General features: G+C 42.8%; 2 protein-coding genes across 9 annotated transcripts in view; one reads left to right on the top strand and one right to left on the bottom strand.

The window, feature by feature from the left end:
- The window catches only part of LOC115189397 (uncharacterized), a 337,609-nt gene that overhangs the window by 160,381 nt on the left and 157,881 nt on the right, over window positions 1-19,347 (top strand). The window lies entirely within an intron of this gene.
- The window catches only part of LOC115189393 (uncharacterized), a 415,115-nt gene continuing 404,215 nt past the window's right edge, over window positions 8,448-19,347 (bottom strand). For all 8 annotated transcript variants that reach the window (XM_029747964.1, XM_029747965.1, XM_029747967.1 and 5 more), the window contains 11 exons: window positions 18,724-19,152; window positions 16,573-17,004; window positions 15,793-16,263; window positions 13,453-13,881; window positions 11,194-11,451; window positions 10,851-11,096; window positions 10,348-10,605; window positions 9,601-9,939; window positions 9,233-9,502; window positions 8,714-8,797; window positions 8,448-8,577 (listed from right to left, as the gene is read on the bottom strand). In XM_029747964.1, the coding sequence (XP_029603824.1) occupies window positions 8,514-8,577; window positions 8,714-8,797; window positions 9,233-9,502; window positions 9,601-9,939; window positions 10,348-10,605; window positions 10,851-11,096; window positions 11,194-11,451; window positions 13,453-13,881; window positions 15,793-16,263; window positions 16,573-17,004; window positions 18,724-19,152 (3,280 nt within the window). In that variant the 3' untranslated portion in view covers window positions 8,448-8,513. The remainder of the gene's footprint in view (window positions 8,578-8,713; window positions 8,798-9,232; window positions 9,503-9,600; window positions 9,940-10,347; window positions 10,606-10,850; window positions 11,097-11,193; window positions 11,452-13,452; window positions 13,882-15,792; window positions 16,264-16,572; window positions 17,005-18,723; window positions 19,153-19,347) is intronic.

Genomic DNA, 19,347 nt, shown 5'->3' with positions numbered 1-19,347 from the left:
GAAGCTTGTGGAAGGCTACCTGAAACATTTGACCCAAGTTAAACAATTTAAAGGCAATGCTACCAAATACTAATTGAGTGTATGTAAACTTCTGACCCACTGGGAATGTGATGAAATAAATAAAAGCTGAAATTAATCATTCTCTCTACTACTATTTTGACATTTCACATTTTTAAATAAAGTGGTGATCCTAACTTACCTAAGACAGGGATTTTTTTACTCTGATTAAATGTCAGGAATTGTGAATAGCTGAGTTTAAATGTATTTGGCTAAGGTGTATGTAAACGTCCGACTTCAACTTTAGTGTGTCCTATAATATCACCTCTAACTTTCTACTGCTTGAGTTCACCTCTTATAGAATATTGGCTTAATGTTCCAGCACCTAAATATAAACAGTACAAGCACCCAAAATGAGTACTGATGAGGTCTCATGTTAGAGCAGGAGAAGGGGGGATGTGGTGTAGAAGCTAGAGGTCTGTTACCCAAGTCAACTCAACAGGCCTGATGCTAACCAAGAGTGGAAATGGTTACTGGTTACGATGACATCACTGGTGAGATGTCAGTAATGAAAAGATTTTCAGTTGACTGCATGTTAGTCTGTCAGCCCCATCTCTTTAAAAAAACATTATACATGCAAAATAAACTACAAATGAATCTTGCAAAATGACCAGTCTCTTCCCTGAACAGATCACATAATGACCAGTCTCTTCCCTGAACAGATCACATAATGACCAGTCTCTTCCCTGAACAGATCACACAATGACCAGTCTCTTCCCTGAACAGATCACATAATGACCAGTCTCTTCCCTGAACAGATCACATAATGATCAGTCTCTTCCCTGAACAGATCACATAATGACCAGTCTCTTCCCTGAACAGATCACATAATGACCAGTCTCTTCCCTGAACAGATCACATAATGACCAGTCTCTTCCCTGAACAGATCACATAATGATCAGTCTCTTCCCTGAACAGATCACATAATGATCAGTCTCTTCCCTGAACAGATCACATAATGACCAGTCTCTTCCCTGAACAGATCACATAATGATAATTTCTACCATCACAGTAACCAGGTCCTCCTTCTCTGAAGCCAGACTCTGTAATAGTAGACCCATGTCCCCTGCGACTCTTTATGGCGACTCCCCGTCTTCCCTCTTCAATCAGAGGTCCTTCAGATACAGCTACAGCATCCCCAAAGTCCAGCTCTCTACACACAACCTTAACCTCTCTCATGCTCCACCACCCAGAACATAGACCTGACCACTCTCCTCTGTAGAAGACTTCCACTGTCCCAGAACAGGAAGTGGTCCCATTCACCAGTCTGACTGAGTGTAAACAGCAGAGAGGAAAACACAGTGGTGAGGACAGATGATGACAGTGATTCTGTTATTCTAACAGCAGTAAAGTTTTGTGGTTGACAAGTATTAGTAGTTCCATAAAACAGAAAAATGGGTGTGTGATTATTTTTGGCAGGGTACTCTCCTGACATAATCTAATGTTTTGCTTTCGCTGTAAAGCCTTTTTGAAATCGGACAATGTGGTTAGATTAATGAGAGTCTTGTCTTTAAAATGGTGTAAAATAGTCATATGTTTGAGAAATTGAATTTATAGCATTTTTGAGGTATTTGTATTTCGTGCGGTGCGATTCCACTGGCTTTTGACTAGGTGGGACGCTGACGTCCCACCTAGCCCAGGGAAGTTAAAGAGAGAGATCCTAGTAAACCAACTCTAGGGATAATATCTTGACCTATTATTTTAGCTCCCATAATCATGTCCACCAAGTAAGTTGGTAACGCTTCTATCCATTTGCTATACTTATCTATTATTGATAAACACCACTTCTGCCGCTCACTTCGGAATAGTTCAATAAGGTCCATTTCCAAATGTTGGAATGGATATTCTACAATTTTTTTAAAAAGTAATTATCCTCAATACCACTAGGCCACCACTCTTTCCTAACCTGTTCTATCACCTACTCTACCATCCTTCACACTATTGATACATGGCTCAGCCCATGTATCAATATTGCTGCATATCTCTTTGGTTAGATTAGTAAATTATCCTTATGTCAGACCTTATCTTGTAGGATTGCCCCTTTCATTTTCCACATGTCCAATTCCTCCTGGGGCATTCGTTCTTGGCTATTCTGTAACAATTCTCTGTCAAGTGTCTTATCTTCTTTAACCTCTCTAGGGTATGTGGGACGAAATCGTCCCACCTAGTCAACAGCCAGTGGAACTGAGTGGCGCGATTTTCAATTACCTTAGAAATGCTATTACTTCAATTTCTCAAACATATGACTATTTTACACCATTTTAAAGACAAGACTCTCGTTAATCTAACCACATTGTCCGATTTCAAAAAGGCTTTACAACGAAAGCAAAACATTAGATTATGTCAGGAGAGTACCCAGCCAGAAATAATCACACACCCATTTTTCAAGCTAGCATATAATGTCACAAAAACCAAAACCACAGCTAAATGCAGCACTAACCTTTGATGATCTTCATCAGATGACACTCCTAGGACATTATGTTATACAATACATGCATGTTTTGTTCAATCAAGTTCATATTTATATCAAAAACCAGCTTTTTACATTAGCATGTGACGTTCAGAACTAGCATACCCACCGCAAACTTCCGGTGAATTTATTAAATTACTCACGATAGACGTTCACAAAAAACATAACAATTATTTTAAGAATTATAGAAACAGAACTCCTCTATGCACTCGCTATGTCCGATTTTAAAATAGCTTTTCGGTGAAAGCACATTTTGCAATATTCTAAGTAGATAGCCCGGCATCACAGGGCTAGCTATTTAGACACCCACCAAGTTTAGCTCTCAACAAAGTCAGATTTACTATAAGAAAAATGTTATTACCTTTGCTGTTCTTCGTCAGAATGCACTCCCAGGACTTCTACTTCAATAACAAATGTTGGTTTGGTTCAAAATAATCCATAGTTATGTTCAAATATCCTCTGTTTTGTTCGTGCGTTCAAGACACTATTCGAAGTGTAAAGAAGGGTGATGTGCCCGACGCGTTTCGTGACAAAACATTTCAAAATATTCCATCACCGTACTTCGAAGCATGTCAACCGCTGTTTAAAATCAATTTTTATGCCATTTTTCTCGTAAAAAAGCGATAATATTCCGGCCGGGAATCTGTGTTTTAGTACAAAGAGAGAGAAAATAAAAACATGGGGTCGCCTCGTGCACGCGCCTCAGTCTCATTGTCCTCTGATAGACCACTTACCAAAGGCGCTAATGTTTATCAGCCAGGGGCTGCCTCGACATCATTCAGCTTTTTCCCGGGTTCTGAGAGCCTATGGGAGCCGTAGGAAGTGTCACGTTACAGCAAAGATCCTAAGTTTTCAATAAAAAGAGTCAAGAAGTCCAAGGAATGGTCAGAGAGGGCACTTCCTGTACAGAATCTTCTCAGGTTTTTGCCTGCCATATGAGTTCTGTTATACTCACAGACAGCATTCAAACAGTTTTAGAGACTTTAGGGTGTTTTCTATCCAAAGCCAATAATTATATGCATATTCTAGTTTCTGGGCAGTAGTAATAACCAGATTAAATCGGTACGTTTTTTATCCGGCCGTGTAAATACTGCCCCTTAGCCCTAACAGGTTAACAGCAGAGTAAACCCCCTAAATGATATTTTTTCAACGTGAAATTTGATGACTTTTCCTAGAGTGACCCCAACATTACAAAAAGTGAAACATCACCTTTGTTCATATTTCCATGAAAGCTGTACACCACCAGGGTACAAAGATTGTCTTATGGTCATTTTTGACCAGGCAGTTAAAAAAATAATTTACATACCACAAAAATCACACACACACACACACACACACACACACACACACACACACACACACACACACACACACACACACACACACACACACACACACACACACAAGAAGTTGAGATGATGTGTGCTACTGATTGAACTCAGACAAAACTAACACTTTATTGTGCATGTGCAGAATCTTCCCTCCATGACCCCACACATGACTCAAGTTCACAGACAAAATATACACAATTTCAGAAAGAATCAACATTTCTTGAAAAACATTGTTTACTAATGGGGAATGCAGTCAGAGGTTATAAAGGTGCTGCAGATGACAGTCCCCCCCAGTTCTCTCTTTGCTGAAGCCATGAGTGCACGTTTCAGTGTGTGATAAGATAATTATCTAATAAAGGTAAATGAATCAATAATCCATTATTAACTAGTAGTTATGTAGCATGGATAATGAATAATTAAAATAGATCACCTACAAAGCTTCCACAAAGTTATAAAAATATCTCCTGAGTTCTCCACTATTCTGGATATTTCCTATATCCCGAAATATTCCCAGGATAATCCTGATTCCCACGAATCAATCCCAGACGAGCCCCCAAATTGTCTGCAGGATTAACCACTCAACTCTACCCTGCGTACCCAATTGCAGTCCAGTAATTCCTTGTCATTAACCCCTACAGATCTGCTGCTCTGCGTTACCACTGAGCTAGTCTACAGCTAGGGACTGTGCCTCAGACTCAACAGTAAGGGTCTTACAGTAAAGTGGGCTGTCCTCAGACTCAACAGTAAGGACCTTACAGTAAAGTGAGCTATCCTCAGACTCAACAGTAAGGGTCTTACAGTAAAGTGGGCTATCCTCAGAGCCTAATGCCTATGCTGCCTCGCCCTCACTCTATAAACCCTGCACCTCTTCAGGATCATCCAGGACCGAGTTTCTGCTGTAGAGCACTATGACAGGGTGCCCCCTGTAAACTGGGTTGATTTAGCCCAGAATCACCCCTCTTACGACTCCGTCAAGCATTTCGCTACACCTCCAATAACATCTGCTAAATATGTATATGTGTCACGTCCTGACCAGCAGATGGAGCTATTGTTTTAGTGTTGGGGTCAGGATGTGGCAGTTTTTGTGTATGTGAATGTTTGATTGTTGATTTGGGACTTCCAATTGAAGGCAGGTGTGTTGAGTTGCCTTTGATTGGAAGTCCTATATAGGTGTGTGTGTTTTTCTTTGGGGTTGTGGGTGGTTGTTTTGCACTGTGTTTTTTAGCCTGCAAACTGTTGCTGCTGTTGTGTTTTTTGTTTCCTGTGTATGCTTTACTCCTTTTGTTGGGTAATTAAAAATGAGTATTCACATACCTGCTGCGCCTTGGTCCATTTATGAAGACAACTGTTACAATATGTGACCAATCAAATTGTATTTTATTTATACCAGCCACTCAGGTCTCCTCTAGACTAACTAACCAGATGCAAAAAATCCTCAATTATTTAAGTCTATTTCAGAAACTGAAATTAAAACAACATGAACTTGTATGACTCTTTTCAGAACAATAAAGCAACTTTATTCAACATTCCAGAAACATGGATAAAATATTCCAGATCAATCAGTCAATCACAAATCAATATCACCAATCAATGATAAGCAACATCAACAGTAAATTAAATTGATAGACACCTTCAACGCCCTTAACTATACCCTTATTGCCAATACAATATGTGTTGTATTTTACAACTTTATGAGAAGCACAGTAATTAATACATAGAAAAACAGGTTTTTACCTTCTACAACTTTACATACTGTTTTTTATCTCCCCCCTCAGGATGATCAGTCCCTCAGCTGGCGTCTAAAAACTCTACCGGCTACTTTAACACACTTCTATCAATGAGGTAACCTTAAGGATCCCTCCTAGAATTTTACTTTAACTGAGAATAATACAAATCTAAATATGAGTAGGAAGACACAAAAGATCATCAAGGACAATAACCACCCTGCCTGTTCACCCCGCTTCCATCCAGAATGCGAGGTCAATACAGATGCATCAAAGATGGGACAGAGAGATTGAAAACAGCTTCTATCTCAAGGCCATCAGATTGTTAAACAGCCACCACTAGCACAGAGAGGTGGCTGCCTACCTACAGACTTGATATCATTGGCCACTTTAATAAATGGAACACTAGCCACTTTAATAATGCCACTTTAAGAATGTTTACATATCTCGCATTACTCATCTTATATGTATATACTGTATACTGTATCCTTCACTATCTATTCTTTACTATCTTTTGCATCTTAGCCGCTCTGTCACTGCTCATCCATATATTATATATTTATATATTCTCATCCCATTCCTTTACTAGATTTTGTGTATTAGGTTTTGTGGTGGAATTGTTAGATATTACCTGTTAGATAGTGCTGCACTGTCAGATCTAGGAGCATAAGCATTTCGCTACACTCGCATTAACATCTGCTAACCATGTGTATGTGATCAATTGTAACGCCCTGGCCATAGAGAGGGGTTTTTGTTCTTTATTTTGGTTAGGCCAGGGTGTTACATTGGGTGGGTGTTCTATGTTCCTTTTTCTATGTTTTTGTATTTCTTTGTTTTGGGCCGTGTGTGGCTCCCAATCAGGCACAGCTGAAGTTCGTTGTTGCTGATTGGGAGTCACACATAAGGAGCATGTTTTTCCTTTGGGTTTTGTGGGTAATTGTTTCTGTTGAGTGTTTTGCACCTGACAGAACTGTTTGGCTGTCAGTTTTTTCTTGTTTTTGTATAGTGTTCACGTTGTTCAATTAAAATCATGATGAACACTAACTCTGCTGCACCTTGGTCTACTCTCTCTTCAGACAGCCGTTACAGAATTACCCACCACAAAAAGACCAAGCAGCGGAGAAGAGGGCAGATGGAAGTCAAGGAGGACTATTGGAAGCAGCGCGCTCGGGAGGACATGGCATCCTGGTCGCTGGAGGTGTTGGAGTCAAGGATTGACTGGACATGGGAGCAATTGCGGGACCACTGTGACAACGTCCCTGGGAGGCAGGTAGAGCCCGAGAAGCAGCCCCCCCAAAAAATTTGGGGGGGGCACACGGGGAGTGTGGCAGAGTCAGGTTGGAGACCTGAGCCAGCTCCCCGTGCTTACAGGAGGCAACGTAGTACTGGTCAGGCACCGTGTTATGCAGTAAAGCGCACGGTGTCCCCAGTACGCGTGGAGAGCCCGGTGCGTTACATCCCAGCTCCTAACATCTGCCGGGGGAGGTTGGGCATTGAGCCAGGACGGGTTGTGCAGGCCGTGCGCTCTAGACCTCCAGTGCGTCTTCAGGACCCGGTCTATCCTGTGCCTGCGCCCAGAACCAGGCCTCCTGCATGTCTCCCCAGCATGGTGAATCTTGTGCTGCCTCCACGGACCAGGCCTCCAGTGGGTCTCCCCATCCTGGTCTCTCCTGTGCCGCTTCCACGGACCAGGCCTCCAGTGGGTCTCCCCATCCTGGATAAGCCTGTGCCTCCTCCATGGACCAGGCTTCCAGTGGGTCTCCCCATCCTGGTCTCTCCTGTGCCACTTCCACGGACCAGGCCTCCAGTGGGTCTCCCCATCCTGGTCAGTCCTGTGCCTGCTCCACGGACCAGGCCTCCAGTGGGTCTCCCCATCCTGGTCTCTCCTGTGCCGCCTCCTTGGACTAGGCCTCCAGTGGGTCTCGCCAGTCCAGAGCCGCCAGAGCCGCCCGCATGTCCGGAGCCGCCCGCCAGTCAGGAGCCGCCAGAGCCGCCCGCCAGTCAGGAGCCGCCAGAGCCGCCCGCCAGTCAGAAGCCGCCAGAGCCGCCTGCCAGTCAGGAGCCGCCAGAGCCGCCCGCCTGTCCGGAGCCGCCAGAGCCGCCCGCCTGTCCGGAGCCGCCAGAGCCGCCGGCCTATCCAGAGCCGCCCGCCAGCCCGGTGAGTCCTGTGCCTGCGCCTAGGGCAAGGTCTCTTACATGTCTCCTCAGCCTGGTGAATCCTGGGTCAGTGCCGCCGGAGCTTCCAGGGACGCCCGCCAGCCGGGCACAACCATCGCCGCCCGTCAGCCGGGCGCAGTCAGGGTCGCCCACCAGACCTTCGGCGCGGCCAGGTGCGCCACCTAAGAGGGCGACGTCGAGGGTGGAGCAGAGGCCACGTCCCGCACCTGAGCCGCCGCCGTAAGAAGGCCCACCCGGACCCTCCCCTTCAGAGTCAGGTTTTGCAGTCGGAGTCCGCACCTTGGGGGGGGGGGGGGGGGGGGGGGTACTGTAACGCCCTGGCCATAGAGACGGGTTTTTGTCCTTTATTTTGGTTAGGCCAGGGTGTTACATTGGGTGGGCATTCTATGTTCCTTTTCTATGTTTTTGTATTTCTTTGTTTTGGGCCGTGTGTGGCTCCCAATCAGGCACAGCTGAAGTTCGTTGTTGCTGATTGGGAGTCACACATAAGGAGCATGTTTTTCCTTTGGGTTTTGTGGGTAATTGTTTCTGTTGAGTGTTTTGCCCCTGACAGGACTGTTTGGCTGTCGGTTTTTTCTTGTTTTTGTATAGTGTTCACGTTGTTCAATTAAAATCATGATGAACACTAACTCCGCTGCACCTTGGTCTACTCTCTCTTCAGACAGCCGTTACACCAATAGAATTTTATTTTGATTTGGACTAAGATCTAAACAGCCATCTCTTCCTCTTCCTGGACCAAGACCTGATGTTTAATCAGATCTCAAACCTCTTGTCTGTCAGGAAAGGGGTCCTGTTCATGATTCTGTTGTTGAAAAGTCTGTAGAAAAAAAATTATATATATTGTTTTAATGTTATTATGCTTATTATTATCCTCCAACAGTTGCCCCCAGCAACAGACACACCCATATGATCTCACACACACATGCTCTGCTCACCGTCACACACACCCTTACCGTACGGTGTGCATTGAAGTGTTGGTAGAGACCAGTTGGAGTATTCTGTCAGTCAGAGCATCAGTGATGTCATTGTGGCTCAGGCTACAACAGAGAAAGAGGGAGAGAGAGAAAGACAGAGAGAGAGGGGGACAGAGGGAGAGACAGGGAGAGAGATCGGACATTTATCATGTAGTGACATACACACAGTCTTGTACAAATAACCTTGTGGGGACATACAATTCAGACCCTAACCCATACCTTAATTAAAAACCTAACCCTAAACCTAACCCTAGATCCTAATCCTAAAACTAATTCTAATCCTAACACTAATTCTGACCTTAATCCTAAACCCCCTAGAAACAGCATTTGACCTCGTGGACCAACTAAATGTCCCCAGTTGGTCAAACTTTTGTTAGTTTACTATTCTATTCTGGTCCCCAAAAGTATAGTTAAACACTTACACACACACACATCCACACACGCACACACACACACACACACACACACACACACACACACACACTGAAAGCCACTCACTCCAGGACTTGTACTTTATGCAGGTGTGTGATCAGGGGCTGTAGGTGGTGGTCTGTGAGTTGACAGTGGCTGAGGTCCAGTTCTGACAGACCCTCTGAGTGTTCCAGAACCAGGGCCAGAGATCCACAGGCCTTCTGGTCCAGCCTGGTCTCACTGAGGTCCAGTTCCCCATCCAGGGCTCTGCACAGGGACTCTGCGTGCCTCAGCAGCCCCTCTTCAATCCCCTCACACACAAGGTCCAGCAGCTGAAGTAGCAGAGCTTTGCTGGGGCTGAGAGGACCAGAAGCAGAGACAACATTATGACACAGAGTAGGTCTAACTCCTACTGATAAACTAGTTGGTCAAATGTTTGTCTTTGTGTGTGTCACCTCAGCTTGACAATATGCAGGATGGGAAGCAGCTCCCTCAGTGCTCTGTCCTCCACCTCACAGTCTCTTAGGATGAGCTGGACCTGGTTCTGGACCAGCTGAGTGCTGTGTTGGTTCTGCTTCAGAACAGAGTTGATGGCCCTGCAGTGGTCAGTGGTCAGACACAGAGCCTTCTCCTGGTCCTGAGCTGACAGGTCCACAGAGGAGGAGCAGGAGAAGTCCAGCCTGTAGTGCAGAGACCTGAGCAGCCATACTGCTGTTGGTGGTGGTGGTGCCCCCTGCTGGATCTGAGAGGCAGCACAGCACTGGAGGAAACTCAGCAGTAACTTCCTGTCAACACTACAGACAGAGAGAGAGACAGAGAGAGAGACAGAGAGAGACACAGAGAGAGACACAGAGAGAGAGACAGAGAGAGAGACAGAGAGAGACACAGAGAGAGACAGAGCGCGAGACAGAGCGCGAGACAGAGAGCGAGAGAGAGAGACAGAGCAGGCGAGACAGTGAGAGACAGAGAGCGCGAGACAGTGAGAGAGAGACAGAGAGAGACAGAGTGAGAGACAGAGCGAGAGACAGAGAGCAACAGAGAGACAGAGCGCGAGACAGAGCGCGAGACAGAGAGAGACAGAGAGAGAGACAGTATAATGTAATGTCTCTCTCTAAGGTTAGGGTTAGAGGTTAAATCAGTCAGGAAGTAGAAAGCCTCATAGTTATATCCATTCTAGCAGGGTCAAAGAGTGCCAACTAAACCTGAGTTGGGAGACTCTGTCCAGAAGAGGCAGGATGCTCTCTATCTCCCCCGGTGGTATGGAGGTCCACAGCAGGTTGACTTTGACTTGGTGGCTGTGCTGCAGGGTAAAACACAGAGCAGAACAGTCCACTCTGTCCAGCTCTCTGCTGTTCAGGTTGATCCAATGTTCTGAAGACCTCAACAAACTGGACACACAGTCACTGTCTCTACTGTCATAGATCTGTCTGATGGAGGACTTTACAAAGCTGGAACTGGACCTGAACAAACATGGAGAATGGATTGTTGTGGTTATGTCAAGGTTTTATAAAGGATAACTCACATGGTAACAACTGGCTGGACACGACATGAATAATTAAAGTCTATAAATATTGAATAAAGATCTCCCACCTCTTGAATAAAACCCTAATGATATTACAGAGGATAACTCAGAACAACATGTCACTGGATAGAAATAGTTATTTTATTATTTCTATAGTCTGACTAGAGACAGAAGTTCTCCCACCTCTTGAGGGTAACCCTTCCCAGAAAGGGGAGAAGATCTGAGATGTTCTTCTCTAGAAGCCTGTTCTTCCTGAGGTCCACAGTGATGTTGTGGGTTGAATGTTGCAGCAGAGAGAGAAGCACTTCCCAGTCCAGCCTGCAGGAGGTCAGGTCTCCACCAACCTTCTCCAGGAACCACTGAGTCAAGTCCTTGTCCTGAGCTTCATACACAACTACAGTCAGCTGCTGCAGAGTGTCTGAGTTCAGTCTAGGAGGTTGGAACACACAGGCAGTCAGAAATATGAAGAAAAACACATGAATGAAGTTACTATTTCTACTTTAAAAAACATCAGCTTCAGACTGACCTGAGAGAGAGAGGTCCCTGGTGACACAGCAGTGTGATGAGAGAGTGACCCTGGATCAGGAAGTCAGTCAGGTCCAGACACTGAAACCTCCAGAGTCTCAGCAGGGACGCCACACTACTCAGAGCCCTGGATAACACTCTCTCTGGTGGCTGGCTGCTCTTTAGGACCAGGGAGAGTTCTGGGACAGTCAGTGGAGTAGCTTCTCTCTCTGTCCTCCTAACCAGTCTGGACAGTTTCACTGCCATACCCACATTCAGCCTGGAATGAAAAGACAAAACTCATGTCACTTTAAACAGACAAACCAGACATTTAAGAGAAAATTCTGTCCAAAAGTATTGGGACATTGACCATTTTTTTGTTGTTTTGGCTCAGTACCCCAGCACTTTGAAATTATTAAATGACTATGAGGTTAAAGTAAAACGTGAATAATGATGAGTGACGAAGTTAGAAGCCCCAATATCATTCCACAAGACATGCTAACCTCTCACCATTACAATAATAGGGAGGGGTAAGCATTTTATATCATACCCCTAAGACATGCTAATCTCTCACCATCACTTTTGTAGTGTTTGTGAAATGCATATTGTTATGTTTGGTAGCACTTATTTATTTTTCCTTCGCCTCCAACCCATTTCCATGTGTGGAGCGGATGTGGGTGGGGCTAGGTCTACATAGAGGTGCTGTTTTCAGAAAATTCACAAAAGCTCTGACGAAGGCCGTTACGTAAGCTTATTAAATATCAGGGATACTATCAAGAGCAGTGTGCGATTTCCTTTTTCCTTCATCCTGTTTCAACTGTTGCTGCAATAAGATTGCTCAGATGTGCAAGTGCCTTTTGAATTTTATATCATACCACCAAGACATGCTAACCTCTCACCATTACAATAACAGGGAGGGTTAGCATTTTATATCATAACACCAAGACATGCTAACCTCTCACCATTACAATAACAGGGAGGGTTAGCATTTTATATCATACCCCCTAGACATGCTAACCTCTCACCATTACAATAACAGGGAGGGGTTAGCATTTTATATCATACCCCCAAGACATGCTAACCTCTCACCATTACAATAACAGGGAGGGTTAGCATTTTATATCATACCCCCAAGACATGCTAACCTCTCACCATTACAATAACAGGGAGGGTTAGCATTTTATATCATATCCCCTAGACATGCTAACCTCTCACCATTACAATAACAGGGAGGGTTAGCATTTTATATCATATCCCCTAGACATGCTAACCTCTCACCATTACAATAACAAGGAGTGTTAGCATTAGCATGTCTTTGGAGGTTATGATATATTATGCCTCTGTAATGTTCTCACTCATCATTATTCAGGATTCATTCAGGATTATCTGAGATCATGGTATCGTCCACATCAATGTAATAGTGTTTAGAAACACATTATATTATTACATACAATAAAATTGACTCCATAATGACACAATACATTATTTACCATTCATTTCTATTGGGCACAAAATAATCTGAAACACAACCAAAACAAACAGCAAATGTATCCAACAAGTTTGTAGAGTCACAAGCTTGATGTAGTCATTACATGCTAGGAATATGGGACCAAATACTGCACTTTGTACTACTTTAATACACATAAGTGAATTTATCCAAATACTTTTGGTTCCCTAAAATGTGGGACTATGTACAAAAAGTGCTGTAATTTCTAAACGGCTCACCCGATATGGATGAAAATACCCTCAAATTAAAGCTGACAGTCTGACTTTAACCTCAGTTTAAAAAAAATAAGAGTATCATTTCAAATCCAAAGTGGTTTCCCTCCATTTTACTGGTCCCCTTTTTTCCCTCCATTTTACTTATTATTATTATTATTATTACTTATTTTACAAAACAAAATGTGTCACTGTCCCAATACTTCTTCCTCACTGTACATGCATACCTGCCTGTCATATGGAAACACCATGTCACAGCGAAAGTTACATAATATACATGACATTTGGTTTAGTAGATTAGAAATTCTGAATATAAATGTTCAGGTTCTCAAAGATAAAATGAACAAGATTTCTAAAAGACAAATGTCTTGCATCACATAATTGACAAAAATCCATAATATCGGTGTGACATTTACTAACGCAACATTTGTTATGTCAGGAAATCGGGTGATAAATGTTACCAGATTCATCAACACTTGTATGTTTCATATTACAATGTTTCTAAAAGACAATAATCAGTAGCATCACATAATCACTAACCACCACACATGTTCAGACTCACCTCAGCTGTGAGATGTAGGGCAGACACTGAAGGAAACTCCTCACTTCACTCTCTTCATCTGACCAGCCCTTCAGCTCTACTGGTTTTTTCTCTGGTTGGAGTTTCAGCACTTCTAGGAGGAGGGAGGCCTTTCTCTCTGAGAGGTCTATGTACCAGACTGCAGGAGCTGACAGGTAAACTGGCTGTAATGCTGGAAGGACACTCCTGCCTGTTTGAGTCTCATAGTCCTTCACATGTGAGTACAGATCTAGCAGGAAATCAAATTTCTGATCGTGATATACTTTAGACAGTGACAACACTTTCTCTACAATTGTTTGTATGGTTCCTCTCTCATGGAGAGCTGCTTGAAGACACAGATTCAGTAGGAATGTCTTCTCTCTCTTTCTCCTCTCTTCAGGGGATCTTCTCTGATCCCGTGGTGGAGTAAAACTGTAAGAACAGTTTAACAACAAATAGATGAATATGTGAGAGATATGATATGCATTTCTGAAGGTCACATTATGGTGGGTAAAATACAATGACTATCTTTCTAAACTCATCATCCACTTCAATTGCTCGTTTAATCCTCACCACAAAGAAAGATTGCATCTTTTTAAACACTATGTGTACACTACCGTTCAGAGGTTTGGGGTCACTTAGAAATGTCCTTGTTTTCCATGAAAACATACATGAAATGAGTTGCAAAATGAATAGGAAATATAGCCCAGATGTTGACAAGGTTTTAAATAATTACTTTTAATTGAAATAATATTTCTGTCCTTCAAGCGTTGCTTTAATCAATGAATCCTCAATTTGCAGCAATTACAGCCTTGCAGACTTTTGGCATTCTAGTTGTTAACTTGTTGAGGTAATCTGAAGAGATTTCACCCCATGCTTCCTGAAGCACCTACCACAAGTTGGATTGGTTTGATGGGCACTTCTTACGTACCATACGGTCAAGCTGCTCCCACAACAGCTCAATAGGGTTGAGATCTGGTGACTGTGCTGGCCACTCCATTATAGACAGAATACCAGCTGACTGCTTCTTCCCTAAATAGTTATTGCATAGTTTGGAGCTGTGCTTTGGGTTGTTGTCCTATTGTAGAAGATGGGCAAAATAACACAGACACTGGACAGAGGAACTCTGCCTAGAAGGCCAGGATCTCGGAGTCGCCTCTTCACTGTTGGCGTTGAGACTGGTGTTTTGTGGGTACTATTTAATCAAGCTGCCAGTTGAGGACTTGTGAGGTGTCTGTTTCTCAAACTAGACACTCTAATGTACTTGTCCTCTTGCTCAGTTGAGCACCGGGGCCTCCCACTCCTCTTTCTATTCTGGTTAGAGCCAGTTTGTGCTGTTCTGTGAGTAGTACACAGCGTTGTACGATATCTTCAGTTTCTTGGCAATTTCTCGCATGGAATAGCCTTCATTTCTCAGAACAAGAATAGACTGACGAGTTTCAGAACACAGTTTTTTGTTTCTGGCCATTTTGAATCTGTAGTCAAACCCACAAATGCTTATGCTCCAGATACTCAACTAGTCTAAAGAAGGCCAGTTTTATTGCTTCTATAATCAGAACAACAGTTTTCAACTGTGCGAACATAATTGCAAAAGGGTTTTCTAATGATCTATTAGCCTATTAAAATGCTAAACTTGGATTAACTAACACAATGTGCCCTTGGAACACAGGAGTGATGGTGTCACGACTTCCGCCGAAGTTGGTTCCTCTCCTTGTTCGGGCGGCGTTCGGCGGTCGACGTCACCGGTCTTCTAGCCATCGCTGATCCACTTTTCATTTTCCATTTGTTTTGTCTTGTTTTCCCACACACCTGATTTACATTCCCTCATTACTTGACATGTATATAACCCTCTGTTCTCCCCATGTCTGTGTGTGGAATTGTTTGTTGTAATGTGCACGTCTAAACTGGTTCGCGCCGGGTTATTTGTACCCATATTTTATTGTTCTGGGTGCAGTTGTTTTTTTCATATTAAACTGCTCCGGTTATTACCCAGTTCTGCTCTCCTGCGCTTGACTTACCTGCAGCACCTCTTACAGATGATAATGGGCCTCTGTACACCTGCGTAAATATTCCATAAAAAACTGCCGTTTCCAACTACAGTAGTCATTTAGAACATTATCAATGTCTACACTGTATTTCTGATCAATTTGATGTTATTTTATAATGGTCCCAAAAAAATTGCTTTCCTGTGTAAAATAAGGACATTTCTGAGTGACCCCAAACTTTTGAACGGTAGCGTATGTTTAGTATATTAAGTAACTGCAGGAAGCTACAAACTTCCTCTCTAAAGGGAAATACAGGGACAGACAACTACAATCTCTGAACTGTACTGATCCAACTCACCTCAGCTGTGAGATGTAGGGCAGACACTGAAGGAAACTCCTCACTTCACTCTCTTCATCATACCAGCCCTTCAGCTTTACTGGTTTCTTCTCTGGTTGGAGTTTTAGCACTTCTAGGAGGAGGGAGGCCTTTCTCTCTGACAGGTCTATGGACCAGACGGCAGGACTGGCTGACTGGTAAACTGGCTGCAATGCTGGAAGGACACTCCTGCCTGTTTGACACTCATAGTCCTTCACATGTGGGTAGAGATCCAGCAGGAAATCACTTTGATATTCCTCATCATCATCATCATCATCATCATCATCATCATCATCGTCATCATCACAGAAGGGGAAAGTGCTGTAAGTACACACTGATGATACCAGCTTCAGTGTCTTATCTCCTGTCTGCTCCTCCCACTCTGCTGCTTGAGATAGGAGATCCACCAGGAACTTGATCTGCTTTGAGGGATCATACCAATCTGGATAGAAACTGCAACAAGGACAGTAACAGCTGATTCAGACATGGATGAACACATGAAACCAGTCATAGTTAAAGATGTATGAAGTAGTTATTCATTTACATAATGTGCTTTGGTTAAATGTTAAAGTATTTCATTTTAGAGACATTCACATTATCTGTGTGTGACATTTAGTAATGCAACATTTGTTACTTCAGGAAATTGGCTGATTAATGTTTCCAGATCCACCAACACTTGAAGTTTTACATGTCAAATGTTTCTACAAGACAAGAATCACTAGCATCACATAATCACTAACCACCACACATGTTCAGACTCACCTCAGCTGTGAGATGTAGGGCAGACACTGAAGGAAACTCCTCACTTCACTCTCTTCATCTGACCAGCCCTTCAGCTCTACTGGTTTCTTCTCTGGTTGGAGTTTCAGCACTTCTCGGAAGAGGGAGGCCTTTCTCTCTGAGAGGTCTATGGACCAGACTGCAGGACTGGCTGACTGGTAAACTGGCTGTAATGCTGGAAGAACACTCCTGCCTGTTTGAGTCTCGTAGTCATTCACATGTGAGCACAGATCCAGCAGGAAATCACATTTCTGATTGTGATATACTTCAGACAGTGACAACACTTTCTCTACAGTTGTTTGTATGGTTCCTCTCTCATGGAGAGCTGCTTGAAGACACAGATTCAGTAGGAATGTCTTCTCTCTCTGTGTCCTCTCTTCAGGGCATCTTCTCTGATCCCATGGAGGAGTAAAACTGCAAGAACAATTTAACAACAAATGTATGAATATGTGAGAGAGATGATATGCATTTCTGATGGTCACATTATGGTGGGTAAAATACAATGACTATCTTTCTAAACTCATCATCCACTTCAAATGTTCCTTAACCTCTCTGGGATAGGAGGCAGTATTTTCACGCCCGGATGAAAAACGTTCCCAAACTGAACTGCCTACTATTCAGACCCAGAAACTAGGATATGGATGTAATTAGTAGATGTGGGTAGAAAACACTCTAAAGTTTCCAAAACTGTTTAAATAATGTCTGTGAGTATAACAGAACTCATACGGCAGGCAAAAACCTGAGGAAAATCCAACTAGGAAGTAGGATTTCTGGTGCATGCAGTCTTTTCAAGTCATTCTCTATCTAATACACAGTGACTTAGGGTACATTTTGCACTTCCTAAGGCTTCCACTAGATGTCAACAGTCTTTAGAACCTTCTTTCGGGCTTTTGCAGTGAACAAAGAGCGAACAAGGAGGCTGGGCATTTGGTGACTCAGAAAATCACATGAGTTCTTTACGCGCGTTCACATGAGGAGGTTGCTGTGTTCCAATACGTTTTTCAAGACATTGCAATCGTCCGGTTGGAATATTATTGAAGTTTGAAGTAGAAAAGGCCCGAAAGATTGATGCAATACAACGTTTGACATGTTTGAACGAACGAATATAGAACTTTTTTTGACTTTTCGTCGTGACATTTTCTGGGCGCTTCCTACATTTTGAGTAGCTTACTGAACGCGCAAACAACATGGAGGTATTTGCACATAAATGATGAACTTTATCGAACAAAACAACATGTATTGTGGACCTGGAATTCCTGGAAGTACCTTCTGATGAAGTGTATTAAAGGTAAATTAATATTTCTAATGCTATTTATGATTTTAGATGACTCCAAAATGGCGGGTATCTGTATTACTTGATGTATTTTTCTGAGCGCAATACTCAGATTATTGCAAAGTGTTATTTTGGAATCTGTCAAAGTGGTTGCATTCAGGAAATGTTAATCTATAATTCTTTGAATAACAGTTTAATATTTTATCAACATTTATTATGAGTATTTTTGTAAATTGATGTGCTCATTCACTGGCAGTTTTGGGGAAATACATTTTCTGAACGTCACGCACCAATGTAAAATCGGGTTTTTGGATATAAATATGAACTTGATAGAACAAAAACTGCATGTATTGTCTAACATAATGTCCTAGGTGTGTCATCTGATGAAGATTGTCAAAGGTTAGTGCATAATCTTAGCTGGTTTTATGCTTTTGGTGACGCCTGTCCTTGCATTGAAAATGGCTGTGTGTAATGTTTTGTCTATGTACTGTCCTAACATAATCTAATGTTTTGCTTTCTCTGTAAAGTCTTTTTGAAATCGGACAATGTGGTTCGATTAAGTAGAAGTATATCTTTCAAATGGTGTAAAATAGTCATATTTTTGAGAAGTTTGAATTATGAGATTTTAGCTGTTTTGAATTTGGCGCCGTGCTATTTCACTGGCTGTTGGCGAGGTGGGACGCTCACGTCCCGAACAATCCAAGAGAGGTTCAAATAATGACTACAAAGACTGCATATTTTCCAAACAGTAGGTTTATGTATAGTTTATTAAGTTACTGCAGGAAGCTACAAACTTCCTCTCTAAAGGGAAATACAGGTACAGACAACTACAATCCCTGAACTGTACTGATCCAACTCACCTCAGCTGTGAGATGTAGGACAGACACTGAAGGAAACTCCTCACTTCACTCTCTTCATCTGACCAGCCCTTCAGCTCTACTGGTTTCTTCTCTGGTTGGAGTTTCAGCACTTCTAGGAGGAGGGAGGCCTTTCTCTCTGAGAGGTCTATGGACCAGACTGCAGGAGCTGACTGGTAAACTGGCTGTAATGCTGGAAGGACACTCCTGCCTGTTTGAATCTCATAGTCCTTCACAAATGAGTACAGATCCAGCAGGAAATCACATTTCTGATAGTGATATACTTCAGACAATGACAACACCTTCTCTACAGTTGTTTGTATGGTTCCTCTCTCATGGAGAGCTGCTTGAAGACACAGATTCAGTAGGAATGTCTTCTCTCTCTTTCTCCTCTCTTCAGGGGATCTTCTCTGTTCCTGTGGTGGAGTAACACTGCAAGAACAGTTTAACAACAATAGATGAATATGAGAAAGATATGATATGCATTTCTGATGGTCACATTATGATGGGTAAAATACAATTACTATCTTTCTAAACTCATCATCCACTTCAAATGTTCCTTAAAATAATGACTACAAACACTGCATATTTTCCAAACAGTAGGTTTATGTTTAGTTTATTAAGTTA

Source organism: Salmo trutta, unplaced genomic scaffold (assembly GCF_901001165.1).
Source record: "Salmo trutta unplaced genomic scaffold, fSalTru1.1, whole genome shotgun sequence".
Taxonomy (NCBI): Eukaryota; Metazoa; Chordata; class Actinopteri; order Salmoniformes; family Salmonidae; genus Salmo; species Salmo trutta.
This window is presented reverse-complemented; position numbering and strand designations above follow the sequence as displayed.